The sequence below is a fragment of the Drosophila hydei genome, unplaced genomic scaffold, assembly GCF_003285905.1.
Source record: "Drosophila hydei strain 15085-1641.00,03,60 unplaced genomic scaffold, DhydRS2 tig00008144-arrow-arrow-pilon, whole genome shotgun sequence".
NCBI classification, from domain to species: Eukaryota; Metazoa; Arthropoda; class Insecta; order Diptera; family Drosophilidae; genus Drosophila; species Drosophila hydei.
Genome location: NW_022045849.1, coordinates 161,150 through 183,137, shown reverse-complemented (window position 1 = coordinate 183,137; position 21,988 = coordinate 161,150). Strand labels below are relative to the sequence as shown.

The 21,988-nt window shown below is 41.5% G+C and overlaps 6 protein-coding genes across 6 annotated transcripts; 4 read left to right on the top strand and 2 right to left on the bottom strand.

The window, feature by feature from the left end:
* Positions 1 to 1,083: 1,083 nt before the first annotated feature.
* Positions 1,084 to 2,422, bottom strand: LOC111602630. The gene is made up of 4 exons (XM_023319792.2): positions 2,408 to 2,422; positions 2,162 to 2,353; positions 1,666 to 2,089; positions 1,084 to 1,367 (listed from the first exon to the last, which is right to left on the bottom strand). Exons 1-4 carry the CDS (start codon positions 2,420 to 2,422, stop codon positions 1,159 to 1,161), a joined length of 840 nt encoding a protein of 279 aa, XP_023175560.2. The 3' UTR covers positions 1,084 to 1,158.
* A 4,462-nt stretch (positions 2,423 to 6,884) lies between these two features.
* On the top strand, positions 6,885 to 7,778 carry LOC111602673 (trinucleotide repeat-containing gene 6A protein). Its single transcript, XM_023319866.2, has 2 exons — positions 6,885 to 6,899; positions 6,978 to 7,778. The coding sequence occupies exons 1-2, from the start codon at positions 6,885 to 6,887 to the stop codon at positions 7,776 to 7,778; spliced, it is 816 nt and encodes a 271-aa protein (XP_023175634.1).
* A 1,307-nt stretch (positions 7,779 to 9,085) lies between these two features.
* LOC111602654 (odorant receptor 82a) lies at positions 9,086 to 11,426 on the top strand. The gene is made up of 6 exons (XM_023319827.2): positions 9,086 to 9,428; positions 9,618 to 9,789; positions 10,539 to 10,884; positions 10,947 to 11,051; positions 11,136 to 11,288; positions 11,364 to 11,426. Exons 1-6 carry the CDS (start codon positions 9,086 to 9,088, stop codon positions 11,412 to 11,414), a joined length of 1,170 nt encoding a protein of 389 aa, XP_023175595.1. The 3' UTR covers positions 11,415 to 11,426.
* Positions 11,427 to 11,918: 492 nt separating this feature from the next.
* LOC111602607 (omega-amidase NIT2-like) lies at positions 11,919 to 13,335 on the top strand. Its single transcript, XM_023319767.2, has 5 exons — positions 11,919 to 12,018; positions 12,086 to 12,426; positions 12,491 to 12,671; positions 12,844 to 13,077; positions 13,141 to 13,335. The coding sequence occupies exons 1-5, from the start codon at positions 12,009 to 12,011 to the stop codon at positions 13,230 to 13,232; spliced, it is 858 nt and encodes a 285-aa protein (XP_023175535.2). The 5' UTR covers positions 11,919 to 12,008; the 3' UTR covers positions 13,233 to 13,335.
* A 120-nt stretch (positions 13,336 to 13,455) lies between these two features.
* On the top strand, positions 13,456 to 15,148 carry LOC111602605. Its single transcript, XM_023319765.2, has 2 exons — positions 13,456 to 13,909; positions 14,058 to 15,148. The coding sequence occupies exons 1-2, from the start codon at positions 13,696 to 13,698 to the stop codon at positions 15,014 to 15,016; spliced, it is 1,173 nt and encodes a 390-aa protein (XP_023175533.1). The 5' UTR covers positions 13,456 to 13,695; the 3' UTR covers positions 15,017 to 15,148.
* Positions 15,149 to 15,356: 208 nt separating this feature from the next.
* LOC111602606 (ankyrin-3) lies at positions 15,357 to 17,328 on the bottom strand. Its single transcript, XM_023319766.2, has 4 exons — positions 16,913 to 17,328; positions 16,090 to 16,335; positions 15,828 to 16,032; positions 15,357 to 15,594 (listed from the first exon to the last, which is right to left on the bottom strand). The coding sequence occupies exons 1-4, from the start codon at positions 17,303 to 17,305 to the stop codon at positions 15,362 to 15,364; spliced, it is 1,077 nt and encodes a 358-aa protein (XP_023175534.1). The 5' UTR covers positions 17,306 to 17,328; the 3' UTR covers positions 15,357 to 15,361.
* Between the last annotated feature and the right edge of the window lie 4,660 nt (positions 17,329 to 21,988).

Genomic DNA, 21,988 nt, shown 5'->3' with positions numbered 1-21,988 from the left:
TATGACTGCATCATTCTCAGAAGCTGAAGTCATCACTGAGTTGACTTCTTGTATAGGTTTTGTGTAAGGCCTAAAACAGTTTTTTGATATACCGAGATCCTCCTCTGTCGGGAATAACTTTCGAATTAATATTGAGATAAAATTTCTGTGGAATATCTTCTTATAGTTTCCAACTTGAAGTCTGTCTCATACAACTAATAATAATAAAAATACAACTAATTATAATAAAAATATTAACATATAACTTTGGTGGCGATTATTTTACTTTATTTTTACCTAAGCTGAAAATGGTCAAATTCTTCAGACCTTGATAGTTCGTTACATAATATCTGTTAATTAATAATATAAACATATTATTTATAGTCCATTGTATAGCTTGAACAATTTAGATTTGGCATAAGTCTAATTGCTAAATTAACACATTTGCAAGAGGTCGCTAGGCATTGTTATAGAGTAGGCCTTGACGACAGCAAAAGCAATTCAAAGATTCTGACCATTTTTGAAACTTTATGTTAAATGAAATTTTATGCTCATAAACTCAGAGTCTGGCAGGTTCCTTAGATGTATCTTATGGCTTTTTCTCAATTAATTTCAGTTTTGTTTGGATTTCTTCCTTCAAGCATTTGGAATTACGAAAAAGAAACCGAAATTAATATGCTAATAGACAGAGTTACGATCATATTTCAAAGCATTTCGAACATCACATATATCCTCCCATATCATATCAGCAATAAAACCTTAATGTTCGCTCACTTACAATGTCTTAGGAGCTTTTATATGGGCCCTATCAAGAGTGAGGGACCACTTAGTGGCTGCACTGTAATCAAGATATTAGTCCATGCGTTCATTATGCAGATATAGATGACAGTTATGCAAGACTAATCAAATGCTAATCGTCTCGACCGGTTTTCCCGACCGGCTAATCAAATGTGGCAATGCAGAGGCATAAATGAGTTTGTCTTCGTTTCTTTGGATGGCTGTTCGTGATCGCCTTTGTCAAATTGGTTGTGTTAATGGGAAAAGTTGTGAAAGACACGCTCGGAGTTCGGAGAAGTCATGTTTATTTAGCTAGATATATACACACACATACATACGTAATAACAATTTGTTACTTATTTAACTAAAACAATAGCAATTCTTGGCATTTCAGTCAATTTTCTATGTCCGCAAATGGGCAGGCAAATATTTGTTGGGTATGGCGCCTGTCAGGCCGCCAATGGTGCCAACGGATCCACCAGTTCCACTTGTTCCGGCTTCACCGACTGCCACGCCTCCACGTTGATTGTCCAGTGCACCGATGACCGATGTAACCGGTGCTACGCCCTCGTCAGATACTTGTGTTGTGCCACCCAGCTGATCGTATTGAGCTGAAATAGGAGAAAAGTCATGTGAGAAGTGGCTGTATAATACCCTTTTACAAATACTTTTCAATATGTTCACAGTCTTTAATAACCCATATATGAGTGTAAGAGACCGGCTCTTCAGGAACACCCACATGAGGAGAGTAAGCTAATATACCCGTTTTAGCACAACACAAACGAGCATCACAACCGCAATGAGCAAGCCATACACGTCGGCCTCCAATTCAAACAGATATTCAAGCATTTCTTGTGACTCAAAAAGCGAGCTGCAAGGTCTTGGCCTTATGCAAAGTTGTGGACTCACCTTGTATGGTGCGTTGTGCATGCGCAGCTTCCTCCTGCGTTTTGTACTTAATAAAGAAGACTTCTGGTTTGCTTATGGGCTTGGGGGCTGCCTCTTCGATGGCTGTTTGCAGCTCGAGAGGATCTGGTTTCTTAGTCAACACATAGATGATGGTTTTTTCTTCCACAGGAGCCTGCTGGACGCGTATAGCTGCCTTGCTGACACTAGGCGTGGGTGCCTTGATAAACACGATGCGATAATGCTTGCGAGGTGGACCCACGGGTAGCGCGGGCTGCGGATAGCGCTCCTCCGATTCTTCGACGGGTGGTACATGCACGTAGATATCCTTTGAGATGACAGGGCTGTAGGCCTGCTGCTGTGCTAACTGATTGAAGCCAAAGTTAGAGCCCTGTTGCTGGAAGATCTGCTGCTGCTGTTGTGGTTGCTGGAAGATCTGCTGTGGCTGCTGGAAGATCTGCTGCTGCTGCTGCTTCTGCTGCAGAGGCTGCTGGAATACCTGCTGTGGCTGTGTTTGCTGTATATTCAGAAGCTGTTGAAGCTTAGGTGCCTGCAGCGCCTGCTGCACCAGCCGTTGTTCATCCAAGCTAGCCGCCTGCTGTTGCTGCAAGTCAGTCAAGCCGGTTATACGGCCCGCCTGATAGTTATATCCTTGCGGCTTGGCCAGTGACAGGCCCAAGAGGCACGTAACCTAACGGTAAACATATTATAGAAAAGCTGACATAGTTTGAGTCAAATATCTTACAATAAACGCGCGCATTTCGGCTCGAATTCGTTCGACTGAAGGTTAGCTGTTGGAAGAGCAGCACCGGGTCTCTCGGTTAACAGAAACCAACTAAATGCTAATCAGTGTCCGGCTGTCACTTATAAAGCGGACACCCGAATTTGTTGTGATGAAGATTGAGCTGCTGCTGCTTGGGTCGATGAGCGACGAAGTTGAGTTCAAATGAAACTGAAACCGAATCAGAAACCACAACAAAACACACGCAGAGCGAGGGCCAATAGATCTCACAAGCACTACTGAAGCAACTTATCTTTTTAATACCCTGTAGGAAAAATACGGTAGTACTGCTAATGCTAATGGTTGAGCCAAGCACTGATTATAACAACATAATTCGCTATATAAAAGCATCTGTCAGAGGCCGTACATGATATACAACTGAAAACTTAGCCGTATGATAAATTTGTCTAATTTAATTTTATTATTATTTATTTTTATTTATATTATATTATTACAGGCTATTTTATAGTCGCTCAGTCTTGACTGTATCACTCTTACCAGTTTTCTTTTAAACAACCTTGAGACCAGTCTTTAGTGCTCACACTCTCCATACACACACACACGCACGCACACATGCAACTGGCTGCTTCATCTGCCAGACAATATATTTTGGGGCTTAGTGCCAGGCACACTCACACACACACACGCACATAGCCCGTCTCGCCGGAAGTCATATGTGAATTAGCATATTCATTGTTTAGGGCCCCCCATTCACAATTCAATTTCGCTGAAGATCGCGGTGGGGATTTGTTTTTGAGAGCTGCCCGTATTATCGCATCAATAATTAAACATAACTTGCACAAATCGCGCGAAATTGTCATTAGTGACGCGCCAAATTGCACAGCTTTTGGGCCATTTATACTTCGCTTCGATGGCCATTGTCGATCGCCTGACCCAGTTGAGCAAAGGCCCAGTTCAATTTGCAGATCGTGCCGTTTAATTGGACTACGCGCTCACGTTACACAATGTCCAATAGGGTAGGAGTCTAGTTGTTAGCTGTATATGTGATCTGTCAATTTTTTTCGCTTTTCAAATTATTATTTGTGTAATTTATGTAATCTTTTGGCCAAATAACAGAAATGGGCATTACTTGCGGCAATTACTAAACTAAAAAATATAGCTGAAAGTACGCCCATATCGTTTTACTGCAGCACAATTAGTGTTTTACCTAACCTCATAATTATTTTACTTATTGGGGATAATCCTATTTGATTTTTTTATATCAACTGGGAAAAAAATAATTATGAAATATAATTTCTGCTATAAGCCCAAATGACGAAATCTGTTTAAGAAAATAAAATGATTGGCTTATATTTGATTTTCCCTGAATTTTAGTATGTAATCTGAACTACTAGATAAACGATTTTCATATCTGGAATCAGTAACTTTTAGTTTCGTATTAGTTTCAGTTTTTCAGTTTTACATTTTTAAGCTATGCTAATTTTTATAGATTTTATATATCATCATAGGGCAGTATCAATCAATGTTCATCATTGCTTGCTGGCAAGACATATATTTAGTTTTTCTTTAATAATATTTATTAAAAATAAAATGTTTGTTTATTTATTTTTTGTTGTCTCAAAATCAATCAATGTCCATCAAAATCTCGGAATATCTAGGTCATAATTCGATTGTGCGCAGATGTTCAGCTGAATGATGACGATGATGTTTTGATGTATGAGCGGAGATTAATCAAACGTTGTGTGTTGGTCATTTCTTGTAAATTATATTCATATATGATTTTTTATGTACTTTTAATTTCACTCGCAGCACAGGCTGATGATATAAGTCCCACACATGGCCGGCGCCACAATCGAAACATTTTCGTTCTTTTGTCTCAACGTACTCGATGGTCCTTTGTGTGTTTTGGTTGTTGTTGCGGTTGTATAACGGGGTTCAACGGCTCATTAGCGATTTATTGTTGCATCACTGAAACGAAACTCAACAACAATTATTTTACACCCGCCATGCCATATTTTTTATAAATATATATTATATATTAGTTTTGAATCTCTTCGGACGACCACAATTTTCACTTTTGCGATGATGGCGTGCATAGGAAATTAACATGGTCAAGGCTCTTGCGATAATACGCAGCAATTACCAACACTCCAAATAGAAACCAAAAATAAAAAACGAATTAAATAATTAAAATATTATGCATAAAACTTATAATAAATATATATAAAATATTAGCAATGGAATTCGACGAAATGTTTATAAAGATGATGAGTTATTAAATATGTTTATTTCATTTTAAGCAAGCTTTAACGTTGCATAACGAGCTATTATTACGACAAATTAAAATAATATTCAATAAAGGTTTTTGTGTTCATATCAAAATCAAATTCCACTTGTCTTATGCGGCTATTGTAATTGTTTAGTGAATCGAGAAAAACTAAGCTTTCAGTTTTTTAGTCATCTTTTGGTTTCGATACCAAATAACGGTTGCTGACTAAGCTATTGCTCAAGCTAAAAGCTCTGTAGACATTTAAGTAGTTAAACTAAAACGAAAAGTATAAGCGCAGCATAGACTTTTCACTTAACAGCCGTTCATTAAAAATACAAATATAGAAAAGCATGTCTACCGATCGCTAGTTGGATGTTGATATAATACGCACACATCAATTTGTCTTTTGGAAATATTGTTTTTGCATTATGAATGAGTATTATGAAGTTGTTGTTTTTGACATTGTTGAAATTAAAACTAAACGAAGATTATAAATGATTTTAAACAAGATTTGCCGAACTCTCTTGATGAAATATATTATATTTATATTTAAATATACACATTATATTATAGCTGAGCTCAAATTAATCATGCCTTGTGAATATTATTCATAGGTATATAATTTTTTTTATTATTATTTGTATAATCATATATACTATATAACTGTCAAATACACTAAAATAATATGATAAGGGTATATTTGCCCTATTGTAGATGTTTATATTTATAATTAATATTTCTAGTACTTGCTATTTAGCAATAGCATATATTATGACCTTTTAATACTTTTTCAAGTTTGGTTTACAACACAAAATGTTTCTCAAATATTGCGTGAAGAGGTCGATGCGATGTCTTATTGTGCAACACCCTCAAGTTGCGGCTTAGCCCCGACCCAGCCGCCGACACTTGACTGAGGAACTTGCTAATGAGAAACGTTGAGGGAGCATTGGATTGCATGTTCATTAGCCTGGGTTAGCTATGGTAAGCCGGCTGGTCCGGCAGCCGAGTAAACGGCTCATTACACCAGCCACAAATAGCTGGATGGGCGTCACGTTTAGGTCAACAATTGCAGCCGTCTTCGTGTATTGACAAAGGGCTTTTGTCCAAATAATCAAAAATAAATTAATCTTGGCCAGCTCGGACAGCTGGAGATATGTTCCACTGAATGGAACAGTGTCTCTCTGGCTTTATCTCTCGCTCTCTTTCTCTCTCTCTCTCTCTCTCTTTGCAGCTCACAACGTGATAAATGGGAACATGAACAGGGGACAGGCGCCCGTCTCTCATGCAAAATTTTCGAAGCTCGACGGGTCATTAATTAAGCCTGAAAATACATGAGCTTGAGCATAAGCCAGAACAGTGGAGAAAGGGGGGGTCCGAGGTGCGGGCTTCAGATTTTTAGTTGAAGCTATTTCTTAGTTTCAGAGATGTACTAAAAATTGATTAGGTGTTTATGTAATTTCTGCTTTTAATAACATTTAATCGATGCGTGGCCCAAAGGGTCCAACCGCATAATGGCAGCTGGGTGCTGAAACTCGGGCTACGGCAAACAATTAAGAGCTCGGCAGCAAAGTGGCCAAAAAGCCGAAAGCTAACAGCACAAAGTCAACAAGCAACAGCCATCTAATACTCGTTTAAGTTGCACGTTTCTCTCATTTTCATTTAATTTCATTTTGACTCAGGTTTTACAGAAGCTTATGCTTGTCTAATCTGTGAAGTAAAGAAATTTTTTATGGTAACATCTGACGTGAATATGAATAAATATATAATATAGACAAATTTGAAATCTTTAGTTTTATAGCGTCCAGTGATGCACTGAACACAGAGCCAATATACCTGCTTCGTAGCCCGTGAGCTAGTATGAAAAGCTTGCAGGGGAATCACGCTAATTGGCCATGTATCGCGGGCCAACTACAAGCAAGTCGCTGTATTTAATGAGAAGGCGATTTGATGGACAACTAAGACCCAAAAAATAGATGGAGACGAAGTCTAACAAAAACAATGAACATGCAACGTAAGAGGGCTGAAAAAACTGAAGTAAAATAGAAAAATGTAAAAAAAATATTGAAGCTGAACTTCACTTATTAAGTTGTCGAAAGCGAAGAGCGTATAAAAGTCAGCTGAAGATGGCAAGAGTCATACAGTTCACAGCGAACAGCCAAGTAAGCCACCAACCACCAATCAACCATCCAGACAGCTCAACCAAGTACAGAAATGCGTGGATTCATTGTAAGGAATAGGCTCGGACAGGATTAACTCCAGACTTCTTACAAGTACCCGCCCGCTTCCTCTCTTGTTCTTTCGCAGGTCTTGTGTCTCTCTGCCGTAGCGTTGGCTGCACCTCAGGGCTACAACTATAATCCTGGACCCTCAGCTGTCGGAGGCCTGAGCAGCGTCAGTGGCAGCGGCGCCAGCTTCTTTCAGGCAGCTCAGCAGCAGCAGCAGCAGCAGGTTCAGTATCAGCAGCCCCAGCAGCAGACCTTCTTCCAGCAACAGTCCGGTGTCAATCAGCAGTACCATGCGGAGCCACATCATCAGCAGCATCAGCAGCCAATTGTATCCAAACGCTTTTTCATTCACTCGGCGCCCGAGGACGTTGAGGAGGAATACAAGGAGCGTCACATTACAGTGGGCGTACCCAAGCGCAACTATAATGTAGTCTTCATCAAGTCCCCACAGCGCTCCAACAAGAAGACATCCATTAAGATCAGCCCCGCCGTCAACGAGGACAAGACTGTCATCTACGTGCTAAGCAAGAAAACCGACAGCTCCGATGTCCATGCCGAGGTTGTCGAGCAGGCTAGCTCCACCAGTAAGCCAGAGGTGTTCTTCATTAAGTACAAGACCAATGAGGAGGCGGCACACGCCCAGCAGCAGATCCAGGCCCAATACGATTCCCTCGGCGGAACCAGCCAGCTGACCGATGAGGGTGTCGCTCCCGTCACCTCTGTCATCGGCGCTCTCGGTGGCCAAGCTGGCGGTGATGCTGGCGTCACAGCTGTTGGTAGCACCGGCATTGGCGCTTCTGCCGGTCAGGTCATCTCACATCAAGCTGTCTCCAGCGGACATGGTCACGCAAGCAATGCTTACCTGCCGCCCAATTTCTAAGTGGTTGAGCTCTACCTCTACCTTTAATTCCTCATGATGGTTGTTAATAAATTTGAAATGTTGTTAAAAAAACTTTTGCTTCTCTTGTTGCTACTTGAATATCTGGCTAGAGTTAAAACAATTCTTTTGTCTTTCTCATATTGAGGTAATCTCAAGGTAATTCAAATATTTGAACAGTTTATTCAGTTGAATACTCAGTCATAACTCATAGGACTAATTACACTTCTTTGAAGTTTCTTAATTATAGCTTTTTCTTAATCTGCTTCAGGCAGCAGCTATTTCAACTCCACATAGCCTATTAAAATATTTGCCTACAAAAAATAACTTTTGCTTTCTTAATTCCAAATGGGATTAATTATAATCTTAATCAGTTTTCTTCAGCATTTTATAATTATAATTAATGACTGATTGAGCACATATTTCAGCTTAAGCAAAATAATTAAGTATTTACGCTGTTTGAGGTCAGGGATAGAGCCGAGCAGAGTCACAATTCATAAGCATCTTTGGTGAATGTCAGCCATAAGACCTGAAAAAAGCAATACAAATTTACTTTCTTAGTCAGCGGATATAATTTTGTGGAAGCAAAGCGAACAGAGCTCACGACGTTTCAATACACTTTCAAATAAAATTGCTTTCCCTTCACAAGCATAGAAAATAAAATAATATTTATGTACCAATGTAATTAAGCATATTTCCGTTCAGGTTATTAAGCATAATTGGACGTCACAGAAGTTTAAAAAAGTTATATCAAAAGCGAACAGCTCATCTTAGATATAGGTTAGAATCTTGCTGCTATTTATGGTTTTACTTTCGTTTTAATGGACACATTTTCTGAAACAACAGACAGTCGACCAAACTAATGGACACACAATAAGTTCATAAGCCAAAAAAGTGAAATTACATCTAATAAAAAAGTGAAAAAATTTTTTTTGCAGTTATTTTGTATCTGAGTGTTGTGAGTGGCGAGTACATTGATTGGGTTTTGATTGCGCACAGTGCGTACCTCTGGCTTATATATAAAAGTGGTAAAAATAAGTCTCACAATACGAATGCAAACTTTCGCTTTAAAGCCAGGAGCTGAACGTTGAAAGGTGGCTATGGGCCGCCTACGCCATGTGGCCAATTAGTGTCAACAATGATAATTTATGATGTCAACATGTCAACAAATGTCCTCGCAATCACAGTTATTAGCCCGGGTAATGTCAAATGTACAATTAATTGAACAGGCCGCCAATTAAAATTGAGTCTCTTTATATAGACAAGTGCCCTCAGCTCTTTAAGCAAAACACTGCAAGCATCGTGAGGTCATGGCTCGTTTGTTCCAGCTGCAGGAGAACTGTCTGCTTCTAATGGGCCACAACATGAAGAGTTTCGGCGAGCGGAGCTCCCTTCATCCGCTTGGCCTCCGGCACATTGTGTCACTAGTATTTGTGCTGTCCGCCGAGTATCCAATGCTGTCGTATGTCGTCTATAATCGGGATGACATGGAGCTGATTACGGCCTGTCTGAGCGTCGCCTTCACCAACTTGGTGACTGTTACCAAGATATGGACGTTTCTCGCGTACAAAGAAAGCTTCTGGCAAATGATGCACAGCTTCAGGCAACTTGACACAAAATGTAAATCATATTCATACTATGCAGCAAAGTACGGTATAAATGTTGTTAATTAAGATTTGGAGATAGACACTAGAGTCTACTAGTTTCAAACTACTTTCAAGTCCGTAAGAGATATAAAAGAACATTTCTATATCAATTCAAATGCCCAAGATTTGTTCAATAGTGTAATATTTGCATGCAACTAATTAAACTTTGAACTCGAAATAGCTCAACATGGAACAGAAGGCTATGGGTATGTGGAGCATGGTAACAAGCTGGCCACGTTGCTGGGCCGTGCGTATAGCATCTCCTGTGGTTTTACTGGACTCTACTTCATGCTTGGACCCATCATCAAGATTGTCACCAACAGCTGGCGGGGCGTGCCCTATGAAAGGGAGCTCCCCATGCCCATGAAGTAAGAATACTTATTACCTTTCACTGAATGTTGCTTGTGCTTTCTTCTTTTTATTAGGGTTTAGTTGGGGTAATCCATCTTAAATTCGCTTTTTAAATGTTGAGCAATCTAATATTAGACCACTGAAACCTTTTTACTTTTTAACTGCGTTACATAGAACGTCAAGATAAAAGGCATGAAAGGTATTTTGCTTTTTATTTATTTCAGAATTTCGAAATGGCATTCTTAAGAAATGTGTCTACTAGGCAATGGCATTTTATACTCTGTTCTCAAAGTGAGACAGAGCATATTTTTCAGGTTGCACATTCACTAAACGTTACATATATAAATATATAAGTATATATAGTATATATATATATATATATATATATATGACAGTGTCCTGTTTTTTTTCAACTTTTAGACGTTTAGGAGGTTAATTTAAAGATTTCAGTTTCAGTCAATCTGAGAGACTTTGATTGAAGGAGGAGAAAACATCCATTATAGTCAATCCTACCTGTTATACATATTTTACTGTTCGACTTGACTTCAATTAGTATGAACAAAGCATTGCGCTGTCAGCTACAGTCAGACTTAATTTTTAATTCATATTTTATTTCTCTTTTTTTCTACATTTATTTAGCTTTTAGCAATCCCCTTTTCATCTTTCGCAAATTCGCAGCTACTCAAAGAGGCCCTTGGGCAAACTGAACGTTAAACCGTGGGCATGTTATACTAATCTTTTTTCTTCTTGTTCCTCTGCGCATCAGATTCCCTTTCAATGATGTCGAGAGTCCTGGGTACGAGTTTGGCTTTGTTTATACTCTGTTCGTAACTATCTTTGTGGTGCTCTATGCCTCAGCTGTGGATGGACTGTTCATATCGTTTGCGATTAATTTGCGTGCCCATTTCCAGGCGCTGCAACAGGATATTCACCTGTTGGCCTTTGGCCAGGAGGAACAGCTGGTAGACAAGCAGCTGGCCGATGTGGTCGAGTACCATGTGCAGCTTCTTAGCTTGTCCAGGCAACTTCGCCACATCTACACGCCCATCGTGTTTGGGCAGTTCTTCATTACCTCGCTGGAAGTGGGTGTCATAATCTATCAGATCGTGACGGTGACTATAGACATCATAATTTATATATACATCTTACTGAAGCTATCCATATACCTTTGCAGCACCTGGATTCGATTATGGCGCTCCTTGTGTATTTTTCTTTCTTTTGCTCCATAATGCTGCAACTGTTCATATACTGTTATGGTGGGGAGATTATTAAAGTTGAGGTATCAGTATCTGTACCTTCATCTGTATCTCTTTAAGCATTTGCATTTAATTTATATTTTATGCAATTCACTATATGTTCTCAGAGCCTACGAGTTGGGGTGGCTATCCAGACATCCACTTGGTATTTGGCATCAAATAAGCAAAGACGTTGCTTGATTTTCATTATGAATCGCTCCCAGCGCGAGGTGCTAATCAAGGCGGGCTTCTACGAGGCTTCCTTGGCCAACTTTCTAGCGGTAATTGATAGATTGGGCTGGGCTGTTGACAGGGGAATTAATGTGTGTCTGATAACTCGCTTTGATTTGTTTCAGATTCTGCGTGCTGCAATGTCGTTTATAACGCTCATTCAATCTATAGAGTAAAGTGCAGGAAGGAAAGAAATAAAATTAAAAATAAATAATTCATATAAATGCATTTGTCCTAGTTAAGAGCAGTAGACAAAATATATAACCTCACCAGCTACAATTGTGAGCAGGTGTCTACGTGGCTCGTTTCTTATCAGGATTTGAATACGCTATCCCACAAAGCTTAAAGTTAGTTCATTATTGTAATCGATGATTTTTTTAATTGTATCGAACTAACTTTAACTTTGCATAAACGCTTGACAATTTATTCGATAATATAGATCTAAAATATAAGTAATAAATAATATTGAATTATACGCTTCAAAACTCCCTACGATGTGCAGGGTATATGTAGATTGTCTCTGTAATACTTGGTTTCTATTGATTATAAAAGCTTGAAGCGGGCATTGAATTGCCATGAAACGAACATAAATCAAATCTAGATTGAAAATATAATTAATAAGCAAGCTTGATAAGCCCGATGGGTGCATTGCTATAAAATGGCAAAAACGTAGAACCTAAATCGTCAATTTTCAACTGTGCAGCGGTCAACGCGTACAAACTGTGTCTGCGAAGGGGCGTTAGTGGGTGTGTCTGTCTATCCGATATAAAATGAGTAATAGTAAGTTAAACGTATTAAGTCCCTAAAGTCGTAATTAAAATCCTTTGTCCTTTGGCCTTTGTTATAGAGCTTACACTGGGCTTGCTGCAGCTGCCCGCAGGCAGGGACGTCGCGGAGAACGTGCGTCAAGCTCTGGAAAGCATTATGCAGCTAAAAGCTGACAATCCGCAGCTTCAGCTGGCCATATTACCGGAGAGCTTCAACGGTCCATACAGCATTGAGGAGTTTGACCGGCATGCCGAAGCTGTACCGGATGGGCCCACCTGTCAGGCGCTGTCCAAGCTCGCCCGCAAGCTGGCTATCTACATCATTGGCGGCAGCATAATTGAGCGGGATGACCGCAGTAAGCTGTACAACACGTGCACAGTATGGGCGCCCAACGGCCAGCTAATTGGCCGACATCGTAAGGTAACTGCCTTGCACAAAATTAAGCAGATCCGCACAGAACCCAGCCTCCCATTGCCCCTTTCAGCTGCATCTCTTTCATGTGAACATTGAACCGGAACAGCTTGGCGGCGTGCAGTTCGATGAAGGCGAAGCTTTGACCGCAGGCAGCGAGCCAACAGTGGTACAAATAGGAACGCAGAAAGTCGGCATTGGCATCTGCCATGACAAGCGATTCGAGGAGCTGGCGCGTCTCTATCGAAACATGGGTAAGTTTTTAAAATCTTATACTCGAATTTATGCAAGAATATATGTATATATGTATATATATATATATATATATATATATATATATATATATATATATATATATATATATATATATATATATATATATATATATATATATATATATACTTGTAATTGTCCGTTTGATTGAAGGTTGCTCCATGATTGTCTATCCCTCGGCCTTCTGCATCTGCCAGGGTCCCATGCACTGGGAGCTATTACAGCGGGCCCGCGCTACGGATAATCAACTCTTTGTGGTCACCTGTGCGCCCGCCCGCAACAACATGTCCGGCTATGTGGCATATGGACATTCGATGATTGTCGATCCCTGGGCGAGAGTACTGCGCGAGGCGGGCCATGGACGTGAACTGATTGTGGAGACAATTGGTAAGTGGATTAGATTGCCCGCTATCCGCGTTGAGATCCACTAAATGCCCCACTTCTCAACAGATTTCGACACGGTGGATGAAGTGCGTCGCCAGATTCCCATCTACAAGCAGCGGCGCACTGATATATATGAGCAGGCCAGGGCGAACATTTAAAAACTGGCGTGCGTCTTAGAAATGTGAACAACTCGAAATAAATATGCATAAAGTTTGCCTATCCAACTAGCAGATGCCCTATAATCGCTCGTAACTCAAGCCTATATTGCACGCTAATAAAGCTTTTTTTGTTGTAGAATATATTCATAAGAGGAATACGATAATGGGTTAGCAAGCTTTAAAATAATTGTGGCATGATACCCCTTAGAGACTTGCCCTTTTCTTACGAGGTATAATTAAGTCACCCGAGCAGCGGGAGAGCAATTAAACATTTGCTGATACGACTCGACATCAGCTCTTATCAGCGTTTGTTGTTGTTTGGGCAACGGCGGATGCCATCAATATAGCTGGCAATACAGCTAGTTGTTCAGTGTATTTCAAAAAGCGTTGAGGAAACAACAACGAGGCGAGCTAAAGCTGAAAGCAAAACTAAAGATCGGAATTTATCAACAGTGGACAAAAGATGTGGACGACGCCACTGACTATGCTACTCTGCGCCAGCTTTGGCGTTGTGGAGGCGCAGATTGCTTACACAGGTCACCTCTCCGAACTGCGCATCAAGGAACTAAGCCAGCTGGCAATGCGCATGGAGCACTCCATTAATGCCAAGAAATATGCTTGCGACAGCTACTACGATCACGTCTGCAGTCGCAATCGCCCACTCTTCTCGGTTATGGGTAGGTACGAATGTAAATAAAGTTGATCTGCTCCGAAGTGAATGTATGTGAATTGATATGATATATTTAGCCAATCGACCGAACGAAAAGAATTAAAATATATAAGAAACTTCTTTCACAGTTTAGTTATAAATTGAATCTCCCACAGGTCACATGCCGCCCAGCAGCGATCTTATCCAGCTGCTAACCAAGCTGCAAAACGACCCGGAGCAATTCGAAGCGAAGCAAAAGCTGATCGACTTTTTCATATCGTGCAACACACTGAAGTCTTTGCAGGACTGCTACCGCGAAACGTTTGAGTACTTCAAGCCGCTCTTCGGCTACATAATTACCAAAGATCTGGTCGAGGGCAGCTCGCATGAGTTGCGCGACTTTCGCGAACTAATCCAACGTTTTGTGGACCGTAGTAAATCGGTTTTTGGAACCGATTCCCACCCATTGAGGAACCGACTGCAGACGTATAAGGAGAAGTTTGCCACACCCAGTATATATTTCTATGCCGGCGACCTAAATCGGGAGTACGCCGGTCTGCGCATCTATAGGGAGAGCTACGAGCACAATTTGCGGAACATTGAACAGCATCGCAAACGCAACTCCACTTTCGAGCTGGGTGTGCAGCGGACGATGCTCGACTGGAGCTTGTATCTCTATCAAAGTCGATTCAAGCCTATGTCTTATTTCTATCCCACGTTCACGGTGCATCTGTATATGACAATGTTTAACATAAGCGAGCGGCAGCGAGACTCAACTCACTTCCGGGAGGAGGTGGAGTGCCTTAAGCTGCCTCAGTACGTTAACGTCCTGAGTGAGGCTCGTATGCTGGCGGTCATCTATCTAAAGAGCTTCAGGCACACCTGGCAGGAGTATAGCGATTGGATACAGTCTTCGACAAAGCATCGCGCGATCTACGACCAAGAAAACGAGATCCTTCGACACTATCAGTTAAGCAATAAGCGCATCTTCTTCACTCTCTTTGCCCAGAACTTTTGTGAGTTTGGCAAAGAGCTAGCCGAGCACGTATTTTACCTGGGCCTCAAAGAAAATACCGACTTCTTCAATACCTACTCGTGCGGTTATCAAACTGAGATCACCAGAAATTGTGTTTGATATAATGGCTAATGTCAAATGTTTTCTCTAAGCCAAGTTAAATGCGTAAATTTGTAACTAAAGGTTTAAGTACATATTCATATTACGATAAGGTCTGTGGACATACAATTTAATATATATAAGGTCTGTCGACATACATTTTAATATATATATAGTGTATACATACACTATTGCCATAAATAATCTTTGAAATTGGAAGTCGAATGTATACTTCAAATTATGCTGATCTTCGAAAATATCTAGTTCCAGCCAATAACCTAGGGTATATCATGTGTTTAGCTCGCAGGAGAACATTCATTAGGTCGTCCTTCGACAGATTTCATCCTGTTAGTCGGCCGGCTGCCCTTAATCCTTTTGGCCAGCTTGTGGTTGCGCGCCAGTCAAAGCCTGCACTGTCTGCGCGGCCTTCGCTTGCTCCTGGCGAAACGCGTGCACCTTATCGAAGTAATCCCTGGCCTGCAGTCGGCGATAAAGCTTGGCCAAATCGCAGCTGCTCTTCCCAAGGCCATCCCGAGCCCCTAGGTCGGCGCCATGTATAACCAAAAGCTTGATAAGCTCCAGTCCAGCATCCATGACCACTGCGGAGCGTAAATGAAAGACAACATAAAAGTATTTGACTTTAAAGTGACTAACTGTCAATGATTGTCGAGAGTGATGTTGATGTGGATGTTGCTACACAGACTGATGGACACAGCAGGATCGAGATATACTGTAGGGATTAGGTGATAACTCTTTCTCTGCCTGTTGCATTCGCTTGTTAAACTCGAACAGTTTCTCAATTAGTCATTTTTCAAAAAGAGGGCCCACTCACCTGCCCGCATTAGAAGGGTCCAGTCGCAAGCATCTCTTGCCTCCAGATTGGCGCCAGACTCCAGGGCAAACTTGACCATTTCAAACTGATTGGCATCAACAGCGCAATGCGCGGGCGTCATCCCATTACAATCGATCGCCTCCAGCTGCGCCTTTTTGTTTAGCAAAATACGGGCCGATGGCAGATGACCGTGATAAAATGCCAACTGCAATGACCAGGCTGGCTTTTATTGGAACCCATCTAAGGAATCCATTCCACTCACATGCAGCGGGCTGCGTTTGTTCTGGGGATTGCCCAGATGAACACTGCAGCCAGCCGAAAGCAGGACATCGATGATGCACATCTCGCCCTGAATAATAGCATTTGCTAATGGAAAATAGCCGTTCGGGCCGGGATAGTCCACCAGGCTGGGTCTCCGGCGCAGCATGCGCTTGACCAGAAATTGCTGCGACTTGCGAATGGCTCGATACAAACAGCTTGTGGAGGGCAGCGCTGCCTCTGTGGTTGCCTAGGTGAGTTTAGAATATGATGAATACTATTAGTATGTCAGACTCTAGCTATTCAAAGGCCTCTAGGGTATACTAGTAAACACATGAATGCATTGTATGCACATGCATGCAGGACGCATATGTCCATGTATGTATGTGTGTGTATGCGCATATGCTTGAAGGCCTGCATGTATGAATGCATCCAATTGTACACGTGTTCATGCAAATATACTGCTTTAAATTTGCATGTATGTTCCCATTTGGTAAACAGATCAAGTTTACTTTTTGCTGCGCCGCAAATGTAAATAAGTAAATAAATGAATTCAGGTAAGCCCCTCAGGCTGTTGTTATATAATCGTAAGAGCTGTGATCGGAACTATACATATGGCTATGTTTAAATGTATGTATTTGCCTGTGCCAAATGCAGACCAGCTAAATGCCTTTCTATGCGATTCTTGCGAACTTAAGTTTTATATTAATTAAGCAATATAAAGTCAGAGCCACGCCAATATTTTCATCTGCATTTTCTCGACTATTCTCGGCTGCACCTGAGCTTCAAATATTTGGTAGACATAATAAGAACAATCAGCATTTTACAATGATGTCCGGTGAGACGGCTAGAGTTTCATAGTGGCTGCCATCCGGAGCACGTCCTAGCGCTCGAATCCGTAGCCGGTAGCCGAAGTTCTCCTCCAGTTTGTCTATGGTCTGGGGACTCGAGCTCGCCCAGAGCACCTGCTGCCAGCCATGTCGCCGGTGGTATTTTTCGATGCTGTAGACGCAAGCAGGGATTTGGCTAACCGTCCAGTCGATGCAGACGCTGTTCACCGTCTGCTTCGATATGCGCGCCTCGAAATTAAGCCAGCCGGGCACCGACGGGCACGGGGAATCGATTGGATACGATGCTATCGATGTCGATTGGGTTGCAATTTTATTGTTCGTGTGGTCCGACTGGCTCGACTTCTGATTGTTGTTTATGTTTTCGGACATGCTGCAAGCCGTATATGCACACATTTGGCCAATTTGCCAGCTTTATTGGTTTTGGCCACATGCCGACTGAGCCGGCTCAGCTTTGATTCCTATTACCAATCCCATTTCCCAGGCAACGTCGACAGAAACTGAGCCAGCAACAGAACAACAGTAACAGACACAGAACAACAACTAAGGAAATTGGCTTTGTTGATTTCACTTTACCCGCAATTCAGCGTGCTGGTGCCGCTCGCATTTACTTTCAAATGAGTCCATTAAACTTTTGCTTGACAATGTAACGCATAAGAGAGGAAATTCAGAGCTCATAATTAGTATGAATAGAAAAGATCAATCTGTTTGCATCGACAGCCATTCCCATACATAAATTTCCCTGAACCACGCTACGAAATAAATAAGGTAAGAGCATTAAATTTGAGCCACTCGAGCAATACGCATTTTTTCTCGTTTATTTCGGTTGTTAAATCAATAAATAGTTGCAACACTGCTGTTGGCTGTTGGCTGTTGGCTGTTGATTGCTTGTCCTGGCGCCCATTTCTGTGTCCAATGCAGCAGGACTCAAATGTATATTCGTGTTGGCTGTTATCAGGGGCGTGGTGCGAGGCGAGGGCGAGTAAATAGTAGAGATAGAGATAGAGACATTTAGAGAAAGAGAGGGAAAGAGATAGAGAGAAAGGCGCTTGTAGCAGTCAGCCCAGATGTAAGTAGTTTTTTGATCTACCAAAACTGAAACTGAAACTGAAACTGAAACTTTTTTCTGTATCATATCAATGTTTGAGTGTGTGTGTGCGAGTGTGTGTATGGCAGCTTGCTTACTTAACGACCCTTTGACACACTCTGCGAGTTGGCACATGGGTTAGGGGGTAGGGGATGGGCAGGCTTCGTATATATGTCGCGCGTATTGTGCCAACTCATCGACCACTACAAAATTACAGACTCAAAGGGCAGCTGACAAAGGGAGGCAGAGATATCGTACTTGTAACTGGGATGACGAAGCAAACACAAAAGCTATCGCACACAGCCTGCCACACGCATACACCTAGCCCGCTACGCTCACCCACACAGCGAGGCACGCAAAAAAAATTATCATTTGTCAAAATCACAACATGAAACCGTTTTAAATTAAGCCACTCCGCCGTGTACATCTTTTTCTCTCACGCCTCTTCCTTTCCCAGCTAAAAAATGACATTTTGTCTGCGGCTGAAGTGAAGTTTAGTTGTCATCTTTGGCGGCAGCGACAGCGGCAGCTCTTGAATTCACATTGATTGACGACGACCGCCAAGAGTATACCAACCTCAGGGACATGAGCGGCTGAATAAAGAAGAAGAGAGGCTGCGGTTAGGGGCGCGGGCAGTTTGTATTAAATATCAGGGCTGTCAGCTAGCAACTGGCAGTGAGGGGTAAATTAACTTTATCGTTTGGCTTGGCATTGTGAAAGAAATCAATTTTGAGCGCCAAGTGAGACTGCTCCATTGCACTTTCAATAGCATTGCGATTCCAAGCATTTCCAAATACAAATCAATATGAAATAAAGTATGAAGTAAATATTAAAAAAGAGAACTCTGAATGAGTCTCTTGGCAATTAAACAAGATGTGATGATTCAAAGATTAAATACATACATAGCAAGAAAAAGGTCTCGATAATGAATAATAAATATGATAGTAAAAATAAGAAGAAATATTTAGTCATATATGATTATTATTACTTGAATTACTTTCTCTCAGAGTACTAAATGCGTTATTTAGATACAATATATTCAAGTATTTATAACCGCTGAGACGGAAAATAAGAGCACCAAGGAGGAATATGCTGCATCAGCAAGAACAGTAAGAACAGCAGTTGAAGTCCTGCTCCCAGCAGTCTTTACATCACCCAACAAAGTCTAAAACTGTTGGCACGCTCCAAAAGTGGCCAATTTGGCTGGCATAGGCATCACGGAAGAGGCGGCAAAAGGCAATGCCAAAAACCATCATAAGAAAACCAATAGACGTTAATGGAAAAGAGAGAGGGGCGAAGGCTTAGGCAGGAGCGAAAAGAATAACGAAGGAAGCGCTCAAGACAGGTGGCATAAAACGTAATGGGTTTGATTTTAATCTAAATAATGGGCTCTGGGCCGCGTGCTGACGTACATGGCTTAATTAAATAATTTATATAAATTACCTATACGCCTCTTACACGCTCATATACAGACACACATCTACAAACACTCACACATACATTAGCTATAAATGTAGGCGCACAGCGCGCGCGCGTTCTCTGCATCTGTGTGAGTCAGGTGTTGCCACCTCGCCCGTACAAATTTCAGAAACTTTTTCGTTCTTTTTTTGGGTGGTAAACAAGACAGTCAGGTTTTAGTCTGTTTTATCAGCGCTTCGTGTATGCTCGACAACTTCCGGTGCGTGTGCTAAAAATTTACAAGCGGAACATCTGAATAAAAAAGCAGACGATACACAACAAAACCCTCACTCACTCCCACCGGCTGTCGCCGGTTCCCATATCCGCGCATTGTTAATCAACCAACAATTTGCCTGTGCAAGCAGCTGGCAAATAGATTTAACAGTTAACATATATCTTATTGTCGCATTGCTGCACTGTCAGCCTGTTTTAGCTAGCCAATTCAAAGTCAGCAAGCTTTTTTTTGGCCAAGAGCTTTCGTTTGGGGTCAACTGTTATAACTGACGTTCAGCCTCCCAGCCTGCCAGCCTACTAGCCAGTGGCCGCCGAATTGAGAGCCACCCGATAGCTTCTCTCGCTCTGGCTGTCGTCGAACTGCTAGCAAGCACTGTTTCTCTCCCACTCTCTCTCACTCGTTTACTTATTCACGCTCTCGCTAGTTTTGCGCTCTTTGCATGTTGGCGTTGTAAATTGTGTGCACTGAATAACAGTTATTTGGTATTTTCGTTGTAGTTGGGCTCGAAAAAAGTGGTTTTTGTGTATGCCAGTGGTGAAACGGATTTGTTGTTGTTGTTGTTGCGCCGCGAGCACAGCAAAGAACGAAAGAAAATAGTAATTTTTCAAAAATTATTGTTGCTGTTGCGTAGTGCGTTTAACGGTGCCTTCAACGGTTGTAGGTAAGCGAATCCCTCTGCGGCCCATCAAATTTTTCAACATTTCATATAAACGAAAAAAATAAAATAAGTAAAATGAAAAGCCAGCACTGAAAACAAAGTAAACGCCATCCACGTTGCCCACTCATTACCCAGGGGAAAACCCAATTCGCCTAGGGCCAGGACGTGACATTCATCTCAAGCAGAACGCACAACTAGCACAGGTAGTCAGCGGCGAGGGGCTGTCCAACGGTAATAAGCAATTTGTGGCTACAAAAAGAAAAATGCGAATAAGTAGAAGGTGAAGAAATTATAATTGATTGGTATATAAAGCAGAGGCAAAGAAACTATAATTGATAAAGTGCAAGACAATAAAGTTGGAGAGCATTTGTTGGATTTATATCAGACTAATTAGAATTCTTGCGACAGACAGCCAGACACTTTACCCTAAAGGCAATTGATGCACTGACCACTGAACAACGGACGTGGCTAAGAACTTTGCAATTTCCTACTTGCAAGCTGTGCGTTTCCGCTGAGCCACAAAAGTTAGTTCTGTGCGTATGTGTGTGAGATTATGGCAAGTGACAGGGAGAACAAAGGCGTCAAGCCCAACTCTTTAGCAGCTGTGTGTGCCATATGCTGAGCTTATCAGTGCCATTTGGGTACATCACTTCTATTATGTTTTGCTTCTTTTTTAGGGGGAAAGGCTATCTCAACAACAACAAATCAATAACGCATAATTTGGCCATATGTAGTGCTTAGCGTAAAACTCAACATTTCTGACGGACTTCTCTCATTTGCGTAGCGCAGGCGCCGGCCGCAAATAAGTAGGCAACACTTTTTATTTCAAAGTCAAAAAGTCAAAAGAGAACGAGAGCGAGAGCGAGAGAGAGAAGGAAAGAGAATGCGCGCGAGTGTAAGCAGTTCGTATAAAAAATTATGTAATAGAAATAGAAGTAGATGAAAAGCGACGGCAAATAAATATATTATTAGTTAAAAAACTAAAAGCTATTATGTACGCACGCATACACACACACAGACGCACGCCCAAAAACAAAATTGTACATACGCATATGTAGGAAGCGTTTCGATGAACCTACTCGAAGAGCGCGTTAGGCTAATGCGTTAGAGCAGTACAGCTAGTGGGCACTCACTCAAAACATAAATCGGGGAAATTTCAAAAGCTTTGGCAAGAATGCTTGCTGCTGAGTGAAATTGTACGAGTGAGTGCTTTTGCTTTTTGTTATTTGTTGTAAGTGTAGGCGCCGTTACGGCTGCGACGCCGACGCTGGCGCCGCAGCTGCCTACAGCTGGTTGTCTGGCTGGCTCTGTTCTGCTTGGCTTTGCTCGCTGCGCGCCGCAACGGCTCGAGTTTTCCATGTAGGCGACTCGGCCGTGCGACACAGAAGAGTGCGAACATAGCATGAAGTAAGAAGCGCCCGTATTAAATACGAAAGTAAAGTGCACAAAAAAGTATTGAATAAAACAAAAAAAGGAAAAATACTAGCAGATACGCATATGCTATATACACTCATATATATATATATATATATATATATATATATGTATATGTATATATGTATATGTATATGTATCTGCTTGTGTATGTAAATCTACACTTAACAGATATATAATAAG